Genomic DNA, 16,339 nt, shown 5'->3' on the forward strand with positions numbered 1-16,339 from the left:
GCATTCTTTATAAGTAATCTATGAATAATTTGTCTGTTCTTCAATATTTATTCTAAGTTAACAGTTATGCGTATATTTCACATGTATATGCAATTACATAACATTAATAATGCTAATATTGATTTTAAAAAATCCAAATCTTTACATTATAAATATATGAATTATAACTTTTTACATTTTGAAACTATTGTACTTATAAAGAATGCACTGGGTAAACGCAATAAAAATGCATTATTATAGTGCTAAATTGATTGAATCGCAAATGGTATTTTACAAATGATGTCATGGTATATACGGTCCAAAAAGAACTAAACATTAGCCACTATAGAAAAAATATTATATTTTTAAGTAAATGTTTTTTTGTCATTTTTAAATATCCCATATAAATGCGATTCTTGTTAATAAAAAAATATTTGATTTTTTTTTTTACTAATCTTTAAATACTATTTTTAGACCGTTTATACCATAGAAGAAAATCGTGTATTTTTAATAACACCTATAATATCTGAATATCAATAATCTGCAATAAAAACGCATCTAATAAAAACATTTATTTCTTTTTGGCCTCACTTTTCGATACTAAACTATGAATGTAATTGAAGAAAAGAAACAACAATTTATTTGATTATGAAAGTTAAATAATTAAATAATTAAGTAAAATCATTATAATACCTTTTTCAATTTTAATTAATAACAGTATATAATAATATCAAAGTACTGATTTGCAGTGAAGGAATAATTAATGAATATAAAAAATAAAAATCAGAGCTGTGAATAAAAAGAAAAAAATTCTTTTAAACATGCAATTTTTAGTATTGATATACATTTAAAATTATTTTATAATAATCTTGTAATCTTTAAATAATAATAGTCTTTAAAATTGATTATTACAACATTTCATGTCTACGAAGAAAAAATTTTATAATGTCATCCTATCTACTCTAGTCATTTATATATCTTAGGCAAAATTTATTTTTCATCATGAATGTATAGTTATTTTTCATGAGGATTAACAACTGGATCGTTAAAAATGAAATAGTTCATAGAGCCGGTAAGTAGACGTGTATTACACGTCCTATATAGAGAAACTAGCTGGCATGCTTATTAGCTTCATGCCAATAAGCTGTCACACGTACGTCACAATTTATTTGTTCTCTCTCTATTATAAATATTAATTATTTTTGATTAAATTGGAAAATCCTAAGTATTATCCTAATATTCTTATAGCTAGAATGTAAAATGTATAACACAAAATTGAGTTCAATGAATATTTGTAGTGTAATCATTATTGAAGATAATTATTTTTATAACTACCTCATACTAATAATATGATAACAATCTTCGAAATGAGCGCACTACTATTACGTTAAATATATCTATTTAAATATTGTTTTTCGTAGAGAAAGCATAAAACATAACATGTTATACTATATTTTATCATAATTAAATGAAAAAGGCGCATTCATACAAAATTAGATTATTTTTTAATGTACCCAAAATAGAAAATTTCTTCATAAAATGTAATTTTTTATTGTATATAAATTATATGAAGACAAAAAGAATAAAGAAAATAATGGTTAATATACCCTTTTAAATAAGAATATTCACATATTTAATAAAGCAAAACATTTATAACTTGTACTTTTTTAGATGAATATTTAAACCCCCGTTTTTACATTTTTTTTATTCTTGTAAGAAATTGTATTATTTACTATATGTAAAAATCTACGTATTACATGACTCTAATATAACATTTATCATCGATATTTCCTCAACCAAAAATATAAAATTTGATAATACTTGTAATATTATAATCAGTACAGGTCAATTGAAAAACCCTAAATACATATTTTAATATACAATAGAAGTATTATTTTGTACGACATACGTATAACAGCTCAGCATTAAGAAAAGAATCCTTTCATTGATATCCTAAATGAGATATATTTGTTGCGCTTATTTATATTATTTTTTTAAACAAATATATATTTTTAGGGTCCCAAATCTTTGTCCATTATCGTGATTACAATATTTCAATATTAAATGTTCTGTAACTATTACATATACTTGTGTTACAAATCTCAACTACATCTAGCACACTGCTAGTATAATATATATTGGACTGTCTCCTGAATGAAAAAATTTCTATATCTTTCAAAGAAGGTGTAATATTAAAAGAAAAGTATATTGTTAATGTTATACTTTAAAAAATATATCATGTAACTACAGTTCTCATGCATATATTGTACATGGAACATTTTGTGCATGCAATATCAACGTACTTTGGTAAGATAAAAAACTATTTACGTTGTGTCAATTATTACTGTGATATTATAGTTTTCATGTTATTATTAACAGTGTAAAGCATATATTTGCTTTTGCATTGTATTCATATCCATGATATTGGAGTATTAAATTTTGATATACTATTAAGGTATTTTGAAGAAATATCTTTTAAAAGCAAAAAGTGTGAATATTAACAATAGAATTCAAATGAAAATTTCGGACCTAACTTGTAGAGACAACCGGAGTCTGGCAATACGGGCACTCACGCTGATTTGGAGCGCACGTCGAGCAGACCACGTAGTGATTACAGGGTGAAAGAGTGACAGTGCGATTTTGTTCTTCACAAACCATACATTTTGCTGCCGTTTCTCTGTACAGCACCTGGAATGTCAACAACTGAGGTACCTACATTGTTTCATTAAATAATCCATACATACATATGGATACTTTTGTAAAAATAATTTGGTAATTAATCATTAGAGACGGCTTATAAATATTAACATTTCTTCCACAATATTATATATTAGATCTTTTATGTATAAAATAATGATACATATACAATTTTATGTACATTTTGATAATATCAATATTAATACTGACTTAAAAAATTTCCTATGTACCAGCTATTCAAGCCAGAATGACAATTTTGTTTTACCTTTTCTATTTCTTCAAGATCCGAACGAAGTTGCGATTGAATTGACTTTAATGTTGCAATTGAAAGTGATCTGAGTTCACTTGTCCTTCTTAACGTATGCAAATATGGACCACCACTAGCTGCTTCATTTTCAACACGTAGTGCTTTTACTTGTAATAAAGCCTAAAAATGATAAAAATAACTAAGTTTATTGTTTTGCTCTCTTGTACACTATATTTTATAATATTATATATAAATCTTACTACAACACTATAGGATTTAAAAAAAGATAATAATGATAATAATAATAATAATAATAATAATAATAATAATAATAATAATAATAATAATAATAATAATGATGATGATGATAATAATAATATTTGTAGGAGAGATTCAGATACTGATAAATCGCACATGTGGAATATTCTATATATTTTGCTTGTAATATATTATTACTAAGAGAAAAGAAATTTGATGCGAATACTCATGTGAGACATATATACTCTAAATCATCAATGATAACGAATATAATAAAAATTGTATACATTTTTATTCACCTCATCTCTTTGTTGTTCAGCAATACTTGCTTTTCTTTTAGCTTCTTCACTTTCTAATTGCCATGCTGCACAAGCGGCCCTAGCTTGATTAATTCGTTCATCCCACGTTGCTAACTGAGCACGACTTGAAGTCAATTCTTCTCTGAGTCTCTGCACCTATGATAAATCATCGAAAATTAATAATTCTTTCAAATTTCTTTTTACAAAATAACAAAATATGTGATAGCTATAAAAACTCTAACCTCAGATAAAGATCCTGTGTTACTTGGACTGATGGAGAATGCACTGACCAGTGGAGACGCTGGGAGAGGTTGTGTACGAGATGGTGACATTCCTTGGCTTGCAAAGTCAAATAGGCTACTATTAAATCCACTAAGCTTAGAAGCTGAACTACTAAGCTGAGAAATGTGATTGTTAAATGGATCTGAAACTTGATTCATAAATGGCATTGTCTGAAAATCCAAAACATAAATTATTTAAAAAAGTTGCCAAAAATCTTATTGTTGTTTTTAACTAGTAATATATGTTTACCGATTCTATAGAATCTTGATGTGAAAATCTGTGTCCAGTAAGGAAACCGGCTGATTGTAATTGCTGAAGGGGACTTGAAGTAGATGGAGAAAAATTTGTCAAAACAGATCGTTCTGTCATCCCAGGAATATTTACTGGAGCTGAACTACCAAGTAATCCTGAACTTGCTAAACCCGCTGATATAGAATTACTAATTGGTGAATTAGTATCCCTATGAATTGATTCTACTAAATTTAGTGGATCATCTAAATGTAATTCATCTAATGCATTTCCTACAAAAAGAAAAAAATAATACATTATTATCTGAGCAATATATATATATATATATATATATATATATATATATATATATATATATATATCAAACACATATAAAGCTAATATTTTAATAATATTAAATTAATAATAAATTAGCACACACCTACTACAGATTCAACAGTGTCGTTTGGATAAAATGAATTGGATAATGGTGATACAGTTGTTGTCAATGAATGACTTCCTAAGGTTCCATTTAAATTATATGTGATAAACAAACTTTGCTTTTGTTGAGCTTTTTCAGCTTTTGTTAATAATGGATCACTGTCTATAGCCACCATTTGTTTTCTTATTTCACCCTATTAAAAATATTACATTGATATAGAGCAACTTTAAAAATCAGAACATTAATTAAATACAAATAAAGAACAAACTTACAGCTTGTAAAAGAGAACTAGGATTGTAAAGTATACTAGTAAGTTTCTGTTGGGCAGAAACATTCACAGCATTGTTAGAATTGGAATTATGAAGTTGAGCACCAGGAGCTTTACTATGTGAACTATTACTACCAAGACTACTAGTACTCGCAGATTCAGATACTTCACCACTTCCGTTCTGAAATTTTATCAGTTGATCAATTCATTTGTTATATGTATATAATTATATTTTATTATTAAGTAAATTTTTATTGCAAATTTACACAAGAATTAAAAACTTACACTGCTATCGCTAAGAGGTTTGTCCTTGTCATGACTGCGCTTATCAGGTGGTAAAGCATTATTGAGTATATCTGCTAAATTTGTGCCGCAATCTATGGGTACCGCCATGTCCCTCGCCAGACTCATTTCTTCTGTTGGCAATACTGCTCCATCAGCACACCATACCAATGTCCCAATTTATCAATTTTGAGAAGCAATTTTAATGATAAAGTTTATTATTTTCAAAAAATTAAATTCCACTTTTGTAAAATGCCAAAAGTAATTTTTACATAACATAAGAATGGAGCAGAGTGTACATATATCGTTGTAAAATATTAAATTCAATTTAAATCTGTTACGCAAAATTAAGTTATATATACAATGAGAATAATGTACTTGGAACTTGAATTACATAAGTTCGGTTTTAGATACAATTTTAGATAAAAAAATTATTTGCAAAATATTCTAAGCCTGCTGAAATAGGTAACAATTGTTTTACGTACGATTGATGAGGGTACACTCACGGTCAACATGCGCAAATGCACAGAAGACTCCACGTGGACAATAACCAGCCTGCTGTACATCATTGCATTTAGTTGATTTGTAAATTTCAGGATGGAATTGCTGTTCTGTACGGGTATGACAATATGTGCAGGCATCTCCTTGTTCACAGTTTCCTGGTTCACCCCATTCTTCTCCATGCTTTACATTTGGACATGGTGTTGATCTAGGAAAACAATAATAATAATATTAAAATTATTTTAATGATATTGAAAGTAGAATAAAAAAAACTTAATTTACCTATATTTATATTTTCGTGGACTACGTCTTTTATCTTTACTGTTGTGGTATTGTGGACAAGCATAACCTTGACGACAAAGTCTTGGAGGTCGTTTACACGGTTCTGTTTTATAATTACTAAGTACATAATTCGTGTCCTGCCATTTTGGATCTTCATTCATCAAGTTTCGTTCCTTATCAAGAATGTTTGGTCCATTGGACGAAGAATTAGGATCTGTATCTGGATTTTCCAATGCCTGTATTTCTTTGATATCATACACAGGTGGTCGTAAATCATGATTGCCATGTGCAAAGGCACAGTGAGGTCCATTTTTAACACAAAACCCACGTGTGTCCGTATCATGAACACACATGCATGTTTTATAATAACGCAGATGGTAACGTCTCTCAGTATCGCCAGCAGTACGATGTAAAAATGGGCACCTGTTCAAAAAAATAATTTGTGAGAACGTGTTCCATTCTGATGTCTGAATATTATTTCAAAGAGAAGATATATAAACAAGATGAACAATATACATCTACTATTTTTATAAAATTAATAAGATCATGCATTAGTATTTTTACATTTAAAATGAAACAATATCATAGCTGTATATATATGTATGAAAAAATAGACTGCATGATGGACTAGGAATCGAACCTAGATCTCCACATTTCGCGTGTAGTACTTAAAATCATTATGTTACCATGTATCCCACTCATTCATACTTTTCATAATTCAATTCTAACATACTATACTCATACATTAAATATATTAAATATACATTATTTACTCTTTAAGAGAATTAGTACTGTATCTGGTGTAAAAAGTCGACGAAAATATATGTAAATAAATAAAGATGAATTCAAATAATGCATGCACATTTAAAAGATAAATATAATTATGACACAATTATTTCAAAAGCATAATATTAATAATTAAACATAAAATTGCTATAATTAAATTACTATTAAAATTTTACTTTTAATATCATAAAAATTATTTGTTTATATACATGCACTGATAAAATTTAATATAAGAAAGCATTAGCTTAAATATAATCTTTACAAACATTTATATGATCATGGTATTTCGATGTGATAATGATTAATGTAAAGGTTGACATTCTTTTTAGAAAACCTAAAATATATTATACCATCCAAAAATTAAATATGTGATAATTATAACAATAATTATCCAACACGATCATTGAAACATGATATTTTTGATCAGTCAAAATGTGTTTACTTTCTCAAGTATTTTTAGATATATAAAAGATAACATATAAAAAATAATTATAAAATAATCATTAATGATTAATTAAACAATCATGCAAAAAAAATTATATGTGCTTATTTGATATTATAATTTGTGTGAGGTTCAATTCTATTACGTTACACTGTCTTATGTAATAAAATTATTCAAAGAAAGATAACATCACATGATCCTAAAATTATAATTAACTTGCACATTATTTAAAATTCGTATTATGCTATAAATATATCTTGAAAGAATAATATTACATTGAAATTTTCTTATGTGTATAAAAATAGTAATAAGATATAAATAATAAAATATTCCATATAAGAAATGCACAGTGGATTTATCTCAACGTCAAGCTTAACTTGTTATATCACCAGTGCATGCATATATACTCCATATTATGAAGTATTAAGTCTCTGTTAATAATAAAACCTAAAAAATTATAAACCTAAAAATAAAAATGTAACCTAAAAATTCACTTAATATTACAATGTATTCTCATATTTTAAATTTATATTTTAATAAATAATTAGAACATTAAAATACAGATAGATGTAATGTAAGATATTTGAAAACACAAAGTAGTAAATATATTTATGTTCCAAATGTAAAAATATATATAATGCAGTGTAATTTGTTTTTAATTATTATATCAATATTAAAAAATAAATTTTCTATTATGACTATAAAATCATGCAAAGTGGATGAAGTTCAGATATAATGTATTTTTTTTCCATAATGTTTCAGATGTATTTATATAGTGATTCAGATAAATGATTATATATTCTTTGAAACTATGAAATTTATAAATTACAATTATTAAATTATTATAATAAGATTTAGTACAAATCTTATAAAAGGCATATTTTGCTATTTTAGTATTGTCACTTTCAATATAACATCTTTTGACATTGGTCATATTAACACATTAATTACAATTTACAGTTCAAAAAATTTTATTTATTCTTGCAAAATGTTACTTTCGAAACCATATGATCATTTGAGAATGATTGTATATATGTATAAATAACATAACACGATTACAAAATAAGAGAAAAGAATATATATAATAAATTTAGAAAATATTAAATATTTCAGTATGGTGTACTAATTCAATATGTAGACATATAATACAATAGTAACTTATAAATGAGCAGCAATTTTACGTAAAATATAAGTTCAAAACTTGAATGCTTAAAGTTTTATAATAAACACTGCAATATTATATAATAAATATATAAATAGTAATAATAGTTTGTCTATAATGGTTAACCTATAAAATAATCCATATATACCACAATAGCATAACAAAATATTTATATATAGCACAAAATTTGTTGAATCTCATAACAGAATAAGTTTAATGTCAGATTACTTTTTATGAATATATATAGAAAAAAAAAATATTGAAAGCTTGGTAAAATATTATATTTTACAATATAAGGATTCTTAATAAAAACTTTAATTTCATTTTGTATTGTTTATTAATGATATAACAAAAACTATTTTTCTTATAAATTTTCACTTACTTTGCATAATATATTAATTTCACCTCTATTAAAAAATTGTAATTGTAAATTGTATACTTTAGTTAATCTAGAAATAATATTTGAATTTTTTATCTACTTTTATTATTTCTGAATCTACAACTGAGAGGAAATTACTGAAATTTTAGCTATAATCGCCAGTCAAGTTCTTTAGATTTCATTGTTTTCGTTATTTATATATCTGTGATAAAAAAGTTTACTTTAATCGATGTACGTAAAGGTAAAATATAGCCCTAGTATTCGCATGTAGTAATTTATAAAACTTTTGCAAAGAAAAAAAGGAAAAAAAAAAGAAGGAAAATAAATTTGATGAAGAATTATATGAAGTTATATTCGGCAAATTAGAAGTTAAATTAATGTTATTATACATATTTCTTCCTGCAAAAGCTTTCCCACGAATACTACACTACAAATCCTCGTTACGCACACGATTGCTGTGAGTCGTACAGTAAGTAGTAATAATGGCACCTAGTGAGGATACCCCCTCCATTTTCTCCAACTTCCCTTTCCGCATGTTTGTATCCTTCTAGTTTTATCGGATAAAACTATAACTGTAAGTCTAATATCCATATGTATTGAAAATATAACGTAATGATTAGTGATTTTTAATTGAAAGTATTACAATTATTACTATTTTATCACATGAATAATAAAAATGAATTAATAACTATTTTTTCTATACTAATTGATATTTTTTTGTTCACTCGTATACTTGTGTATCACTAATATTATTTATTTCTTAGTAAATCTTCAGGTGTGAACTTCGAACATACACAATGATATTTTCTTTTGAACGATAGAAGAAAAATAACAAAAGTTATATGAAAAGGAAAGCTAGGCAAAGTAGAGGATATCCCCATCTCAGGCGCTATTATAATTCACTGTACTTCTCTTACTGATGGTAACAGAGTCAGTATCTTCGATTACACCTGAAACCGAAATAAGTAAGCTATTAATACTTGGGTTTAATTTTAAAAGAATTCTAGGATTGGGACTACTTTGTCTAAACATCCTATACGGGGATGAGTATATAGTGCAAATGATTCGAAGTACTCGTAAAATATTTTTTTTTTTTTTTTTTCGAATTCATATTTTCTTCGCGTACATCATTGAAGATAGGTACATTAGAGAGAAGTACAAAGTTGACTTGTGAAATCAATTGTCTCTTATCCCCCTTTTCTTTTTCTTTCGCTTCTTAGCGTATTCTTGTTCTTACACAACACTATTCGACAGTTGTTCACTGTTGTTAAATTATTACATACAAAGACATTACTATCTAATATGTATAAATTAAAAATTTGTATGTGCATTATTTATCTGAACTATAATATTTGAAAATGCCTGAATATACTCGAATAGGGACAAATTCAAAAGTATTGAAAGAATCCAACGGCGCAGAAAAATTTACACATCTCTAAGATATGTATAGCAAATCATTCTAATATGTCGTATTAATATACATAACTAAAAACTTAAAATCATGAGACAAAAATCTAAATTGTATTAAATAATTCGGTGATTCAATTGTTCAGCGATTATGTTTCGTGCAATACATTTTTATTTAATAAAAATAAATTACATGACATGCCTATTTTATGATAAAATTGTTTGTATAATAATTGTACTACAACATATATAAATTATAGGATGTAAAATGGGTACACATCGAAAATATATTGACGTATAACATAATAATTGAGGAACAATATTTTTTTAATATATTATTTTATGCTTGCTTTGTTATGTTTGTTGCTTTTTTATAAACATTAAAAATATAATTGAAGAATATTGCATAATAGGAGTGTACAGTTGATTCTATGTCATACGACATACTATACTAATGCTTGTTTTTTTATTTAGTTTTTGTTTGTGACGCTAACCTCGAATTATTAATATACTGTGTACTTTTGCAGAAGCGAAGATATCAAGATCTTCGTATCATTCATCTTACGTGAAAATTTTATGACTTATTTTCTTCTTTCTCCTACATGAGAGTAATAATAAGTAAATAAATATAAAATATTATACTACTTGCAAACGAAAATCTTTTTAGTAAGATTATTTCTTTTTTCTGAAGGTAAATTATAATAAATTTGCCTTTAAAATTGAAAGGGATATGTTTACTAAATGTGCAAGTGATTTTTCTATCTTCGATAATACAAATTATGCATATGCTCTCTCTTTCTCTCTCCTTACCATAAAAAACGAAAGAAAACGAAAAAATTCTTGCAATTTAAACGTCGTTCGGCGTATACCTATCTCAACCTAGTCGAACAAGAAACGCGCCATATGAACGAAAACTGACAAACTGCGCTTCGTTACAAAAGTTACTCTCGTTGACGAGTTATGCTATATACGTCATACATTAAAAGAGGAAGAGAGACATATATATTACATACAACGGTACACGCGCGTGTCAACGACACAAAGAAAGGAGGCAAGACCATTCGAGGAAGGAGGGACAAGAGAGTATTCGGAGAAAAAAAAGATGGTGGGAGAAGAGGGACATGAAAGAATTCGAGAGAAAATGTGTTATTCTCTTGTGGACGTAAAACACATTTAGTATAGCAATACTCTACTTTTGTCTATTTCTCCTATTCCCCTTATCTTAACAGAGCACGTTAGGATACGACTATTCAAAGAGTTGAAAAGAAATGGTTGTTCGTGAGACATAGTGAAAGTATAGTAAGTGGTATTTATAAACCATTCAAAGACGTCTAATGATTACTATCACTGCCATTACGAATGCGACAAATAAAATATAATAAAATAAAAAATATTATCCACAATAATAGATACGTTTAATTGTTTAGTAAAGAAAATAGCAGACAAATCGATGATTTTGTGAACGTCGCGAACAAATGAACGAGCGTTTAAATCGATGTGACGGCCGTGGCAAGAGTACTTAGAAGGCAACGCGTCGCGTCACCGTTGCCTTCGTTACTATAATTGACAAATTCTTTAAATTCGTCCGAAAGCAAAATAAAACAATTAAAGGCAACAAGAAAAAAATAAGGTTTTCTTAAGGCGAAATATCAACTTACTCATCTCCGTCTGGACATATACCGGTGGTCTCGTCGTACTTGGTACAATAATTATCAGCACTATAGTTGAAGGTGCGGTCCCTCTTTCTCACCGGTCTGCGCCTCCGCTGGTTCATAAAGTGCCAGTTGAAGCACGTGAAGGGACGGTGCTGTGTACATTTGCGCTGTATAAAGAGGGGACATTGTTCGACGCGAAATTCCTTCAAGTATCTGGAATGCGAATCCACAGAGCTACACATTATTTCGTGGAGTTTTTTGTCGACGCGCGCGTCGTAGCCGCGCTGTTCGCGGTTTTCTCTCTTTCTCTGTTCTCTCTCTCTTTTTTCTCGCACTCCACTTTGGGTCACGCACTTCTGGCTCTGATCTTTATCTCACTTCTCTCACGTAGCACGCGACCGGCCCGGCGGGCGCTACTTACGTGTAATGATTCGCCTTTTCCGCTTGAGCTGTCAACAAAGGTTTAGAGTCGGACTTCATCTTGGACACAACACTAGCGACCAACGCGCGCGCACACACACAGACGTACGACCGAACGGCGGCACACTCCGTTTTCTTCTTCGTTGTCGTCGCGTCGCGTCGAGTCGTCGTCGTCGTCGATGTTATTGTCCTCTTTGCGTTCGTCGTCGTCGTCGTTGTTATCCTCGTTGCGTTCGTCGTCGTCGTTGTTGTTGTCCTCGTTGCGTTCGTCGTTTGTCCGTTTGTCGTCGTCGTTGTTGTTGTCTTCGTCGCCGTTGTCGTCGCGCGTCTTAGCCTTTAATTGTTCTCTCTTCTCGTCGCTCTTGGCTACCTCTTCCTCTTCACCACCTCGTCCTCATTTGCTCTTGTCTCTCGTGCTTCTCTCTCCTTCTCTATTTCGTTCCAATGATTCTACCGCTTTCTCACCCTCACTTTTTCTCTTTTCTTCTCTTCCTTTCGCTCACTCAGCCGCTCATTCGACCGCTCCTTGCCGCGCTTTGCCTTTGGCCTATCGAATGCAGAATACAGGACCTATTACGCGGAGCTTGCACAACGCAATAGACACTATATTCGTCTCGGTTTCTCGACCAATCGTTTCCTCATAACAAGATCATGTGACTATCCCACCTTCAAGGTCATCGATGTTTTGGTACACAAGGTAAACATATAGTCATACCATTTTACCGATACATATTCACGTGTTATGCACGATGGAACACTACGAAGTATATATAAATATCGCTGATAAAAATATCTCGATATAAACACTCGTGAGAAAACTAAACTTTCATCCGCCTTTTTTTTCTGAAAATTTGGAAATTCTGATGATTTATAATCTCTCCAGTCAAACATAAATCACAACGCTTGATCATTTCAGACTCTGAGCATAGATTTACACAATACTAGAAGTGAAAACACAATTCGCAAGTGTAGATGTATTTCTAACGCTTAGTAACTAAACTGTTTAATGAATCTCAAAATCTTATTTTTTTATTGGTCAAATTTCGACCAATAATTTCTTGCGAACCATATTTATTCAATTGTCGCTTTTTATGCTATCTTTATTTGTACGAATTTTCTTTTTCTTTTTTTTTTGTTTGTATCTGATGTATATTATTTACAATTTATTTTTTTACTTTGAATGAATTTATCATTATCATTTATTAAATAAATGAAATAAAATTATTTTTTTTCCTTGTATTATTTAAAATTGATTTTTTCCATAATTTAATAATGTATGTAATTTTGAAATTGATATATATCCATTCTTTTTTTTGGAATTGTTGATTCTTAGTTTTATTGAGTCATGATAAAGTATTATTGAATTATAAATATATATTTTTATTTATTTAAGTAAAAATAAAATACTTCAAGAAGAATCAGAGTAATGTATTTTTATATTGTATTTTTTCTTATTCTATTTTAAGATTGTAATAATTTAAAGACGATAGATGACGTTTTAGTCCTTCTTAATATTAGTGCCTGGTAATGCCAGTACCAATAAAAATGAACTGATGGCGTTCTCTTCTTAGTTCTCACAGGAGTATTCTATCAAAAAGTACTACATAAATCGCATAAATCGTAATTAATTAATCGTTAGACAATGGAAGACAGTCCAAATGCTTTAATAAAATTTGCAAAAGCTGTATATTACATCATTGATACACCTGTTGTATTTTTTCGAGGTATTATCTAATCATTCTTTGGTTATGTTTTACAAATAACAATCAGTATTTGATACGTTTAACAAAAGTAAATCTTTCTCTTTTATTATTATTGTTAGAGAAAATCGTTGAGCCAAATCAAAAAAAATATCCTTGGTATCATCAAAAATTTCGCCGTGTTCCAACTATTGATGAATGTTATACGGATGACTTAGTTTGTTACACTGAAGCTAATCTTCAATTTGAACGCGATAAGTAATTATGTTTATAAAAGTAATAATATACAAATTTAATATTAACTTGGATAAAATATTGATTTCTCCTTACTAGGGCTGTCGATGATGCTATTTTATCTATTTTGAGATGTCGATATGAAGAATGTGCTATGTATCATGGAGAAGATGATAGGGAAGTTTGTTATCCTTTAAGAAAAATATATGAAGAAGCCAGTGGAGCTTGGTTTGCAAAATGTTAATATTATTATGTACAAATATAATTTAATTATGTAGAAATATGAGATTTTACTTAATTTAATTTTACTTAGATGGTGATCTGAATCCTACACTCAATGTACAACAAGCATTTATGAAGCAAAAACATCGTATGGTTTGGGAACGAAGACATGGTCCTGTAGGTAGTGGAATGAAGACATAAAATATTTCCTTATTATCGTAGAAAGGGATTTAATACAAAATGCATGCTTCTATTTAAAGAAGTTAGTAATAAACTTATGTGTATAGATATTGTATAAAACTTGATAAAATAAAAATAAGTTATATATGAAATTGTATATGTCATTTCATATGCTACATAAAAAAATAGATATATTCAACATTAATCATGTTTTTCATGAGTTAAAATAAGCACATTTTATTTTTTTGGACTACTATTTTATTTTCATTTATCATTGTACTATATATAAAAATTCTATATGATTGTACATATGTATCAAATTAATTGATTGATTATATTTTTTTTAGAAGATTTCATTGATTATTTTGTATTTTAGAATCAAATTACATATGTTACGATAATAAAACTTAACAAAATTAAGTGTATTAAAAATTTATCATACTTTAAGTTTCATATGTAAACTGATTTATACATTCATCAATTTTACATCCAGATCAAAGAACCTTCTTTGTAAATATTATCTACATGTGTAGTTTTATATCCAAATGAATAGTAACCCATTTAATGTGATTAAATAACAAAAGAAATTAAAAGTTCTTTATGTACGCTACTTAACACTTCTTACATTTCTTATTCTCACATATTAAATGGGATATATAAAATGGTATTTAATATTTAGCATGAAAACATTTAAAACAGATTTTCATCTAGTTTTACACAATAAATATAAAACAAAAACAAAATCACACTACTATTAAGAATAATTTAATATTTCATTAGCGATCACAAAATAACAGCAAAAAGTTTTCCTCTTAGGATTTTGTATCTAATTATTAGTTGAATTATTACACATTATATTATTGCCAACATGTATTACTGTTGGTAAAATTTTTAAAAATTTTGTACCTAATTCAGCAATTTATCAAAACTGAAATAACAATTACAAAAATAACACTTTTCATTATACTTGCAATTATAAAAATTTATAAAGCCACTGTAAAACACTTTTTACTATTTCTACATTGTAATGAATAGTTATCGCTAATAAAACATTCGTAAATGTAAAAATAAAATATGATATCAAGATCTTAATTAAGTAAATTGAAGAAAGCGCTTATCTTCTTTATGTTTGTTTTGTACTATACTTTACATGTAACAATAGAAAGATTAAAATTACGGTTTAATGTGATATAAACGATATTCCTTAGGCTAATCTGTATTAGCTTTTCTATTCATACACAAAAAATCGATGTAAATTATTTCACCGTTTCAATACTTTTCTTTTTTTCTAATAAAATTACTTGAAGCAATCATATTCTATAATTTTAAGTAACCTTAATTTTTCGTTAAAATTTTACAGTATATTACATGTACGTTTTAATTGTACCACAGCTTTCTTAATTTTAATACTGTATAGAAATTGTTATATTATCATTTAAAACTTTTTTTTTTTACTTACTGAAACTGTGTGAAATTCCTATATATGTAATCTTTCCTAATTTTTACAAATAACCTTACAAATATATATACTTATAATATAATTATAAAATTATATATTAATTTATAAAACACGTTGACTGTAATGAAATAATATGTCATAAATACTAGTAATAATAATAATTGTACAAATTGATCGTTATGTAAATTAATAAAATTAGAAATCTCGAGTTGTATTTGTTTAACATTATTCTGAAATCATGTACATTATTTCATAAATGCAAATAAATGTATACAAATACAACTCGGAATCTACATAGTTGTACGAAAAAATCAGTAGATTCGGGCCTATTAGAATATCTTTAAAAATTACTAAATTTAATCAATAATTACAAATATAAACACTATAATGATATTTAAACATCTACAAAAATTAGTTATTTTGAAATGTAACCTTTTGCGGTCCTATACTTTAAATATGAATTGAAATCCTGTTTCAAACATATAATGGTGAACTTTTGTATATTTTTACTTGTACAGTTATAAAGAA

The 16,339-nt window shown here is 27.7% G+C and overlaps 2 protein-coding genes across 8 annotated transcripts; one reads left to right on the forward strand and one right to left on the reverse strand.

The window, feature by feature from the left end:
- Positions 1–964: 964 nt before the first annotated feature.
- Positions 965–12,960, reverse strand: LOC124955487 (RING finger protein unkempt). 7 transcript variants are annotated; one of them, XM_047510478.1, is made up of 12 exons: positions 12,018–12,960; positions 11,600–11,809; positions 5,766–6,188; positions 5,489–5,691; positions 4,986–5,113; positions 4,705–4,881; positions 4,433–4,625; positions 4,012–4,283; positions 3,723–3,932; positions 3,481–3,636; positions 2,942–3,103; positions 965–2,667 (listed from the first exon to the last, which is right to left on the reverse strand). In XM_047510478.1, exons 1-12 carry the CDS (start codon positions 12,074–12,076, stop codon positions 2,509–2,511), a joined length of 2,352 nt encoding a protein of 783 aa, XP_047366434.1. In that variant the 5' UTR covers positions 12,077–12,960; the 3' UTR covers positions 965–2,508. The 7 variants fall into 7 exon arrangements, with proteins under 7 accessions (XP_047366434.1, XP_047366342.1, XP_047366252.1 ...); XM_047510386.1 differs by having other exon boundaries at positions 4,986–5,116; XM_047510296.1 differs by having other exon boundaries at positions 4,986–5,128.
- A 560-nt stretch (positions 12,961–13,520) lies between these two features.
- LOC124955760 (NADH dehydrogenase [ubiquinone] 1 beta subcomplex subunit 10) lies at positions 13,521–14,504 on the forward strand. Its single transcript, XM_047510693.1, has 4 exons — positions 13,521–13,740; positions 13,839–13,974; positions 14,050–14,189; positions 14,264–14,504. The coding sequence occupies exons 1-4, from the start codon at positions 13,659–13,661 to the stop codon at positions 14,371–14,373; spliced, it is 468 nt and encodes a 155-aa protein (XP_047366649.1). The 5' UTR covers positions 13,521–13,658; the 3' UTR covers positions 14,374–14,504.
- The last annotated feature ends 1,835 nt before the right edge of the window (positions 14,505–16,339 follow it).

The sequence above is a fragment of the Vespa velutina genome, chromosome 1 (assembly GCF_912470025.1).
Source record: "Vespa velutina chromosome 1, iVesVel2.1, whole genome shotgun sequence".
NCBI classification, from domain to species: domain Eukaryota; kingdom Metazoa; phylum Arthropoda; class Insecta; order Hymenoptera; family Vespidae; genus Vespa; species Vespa velutina.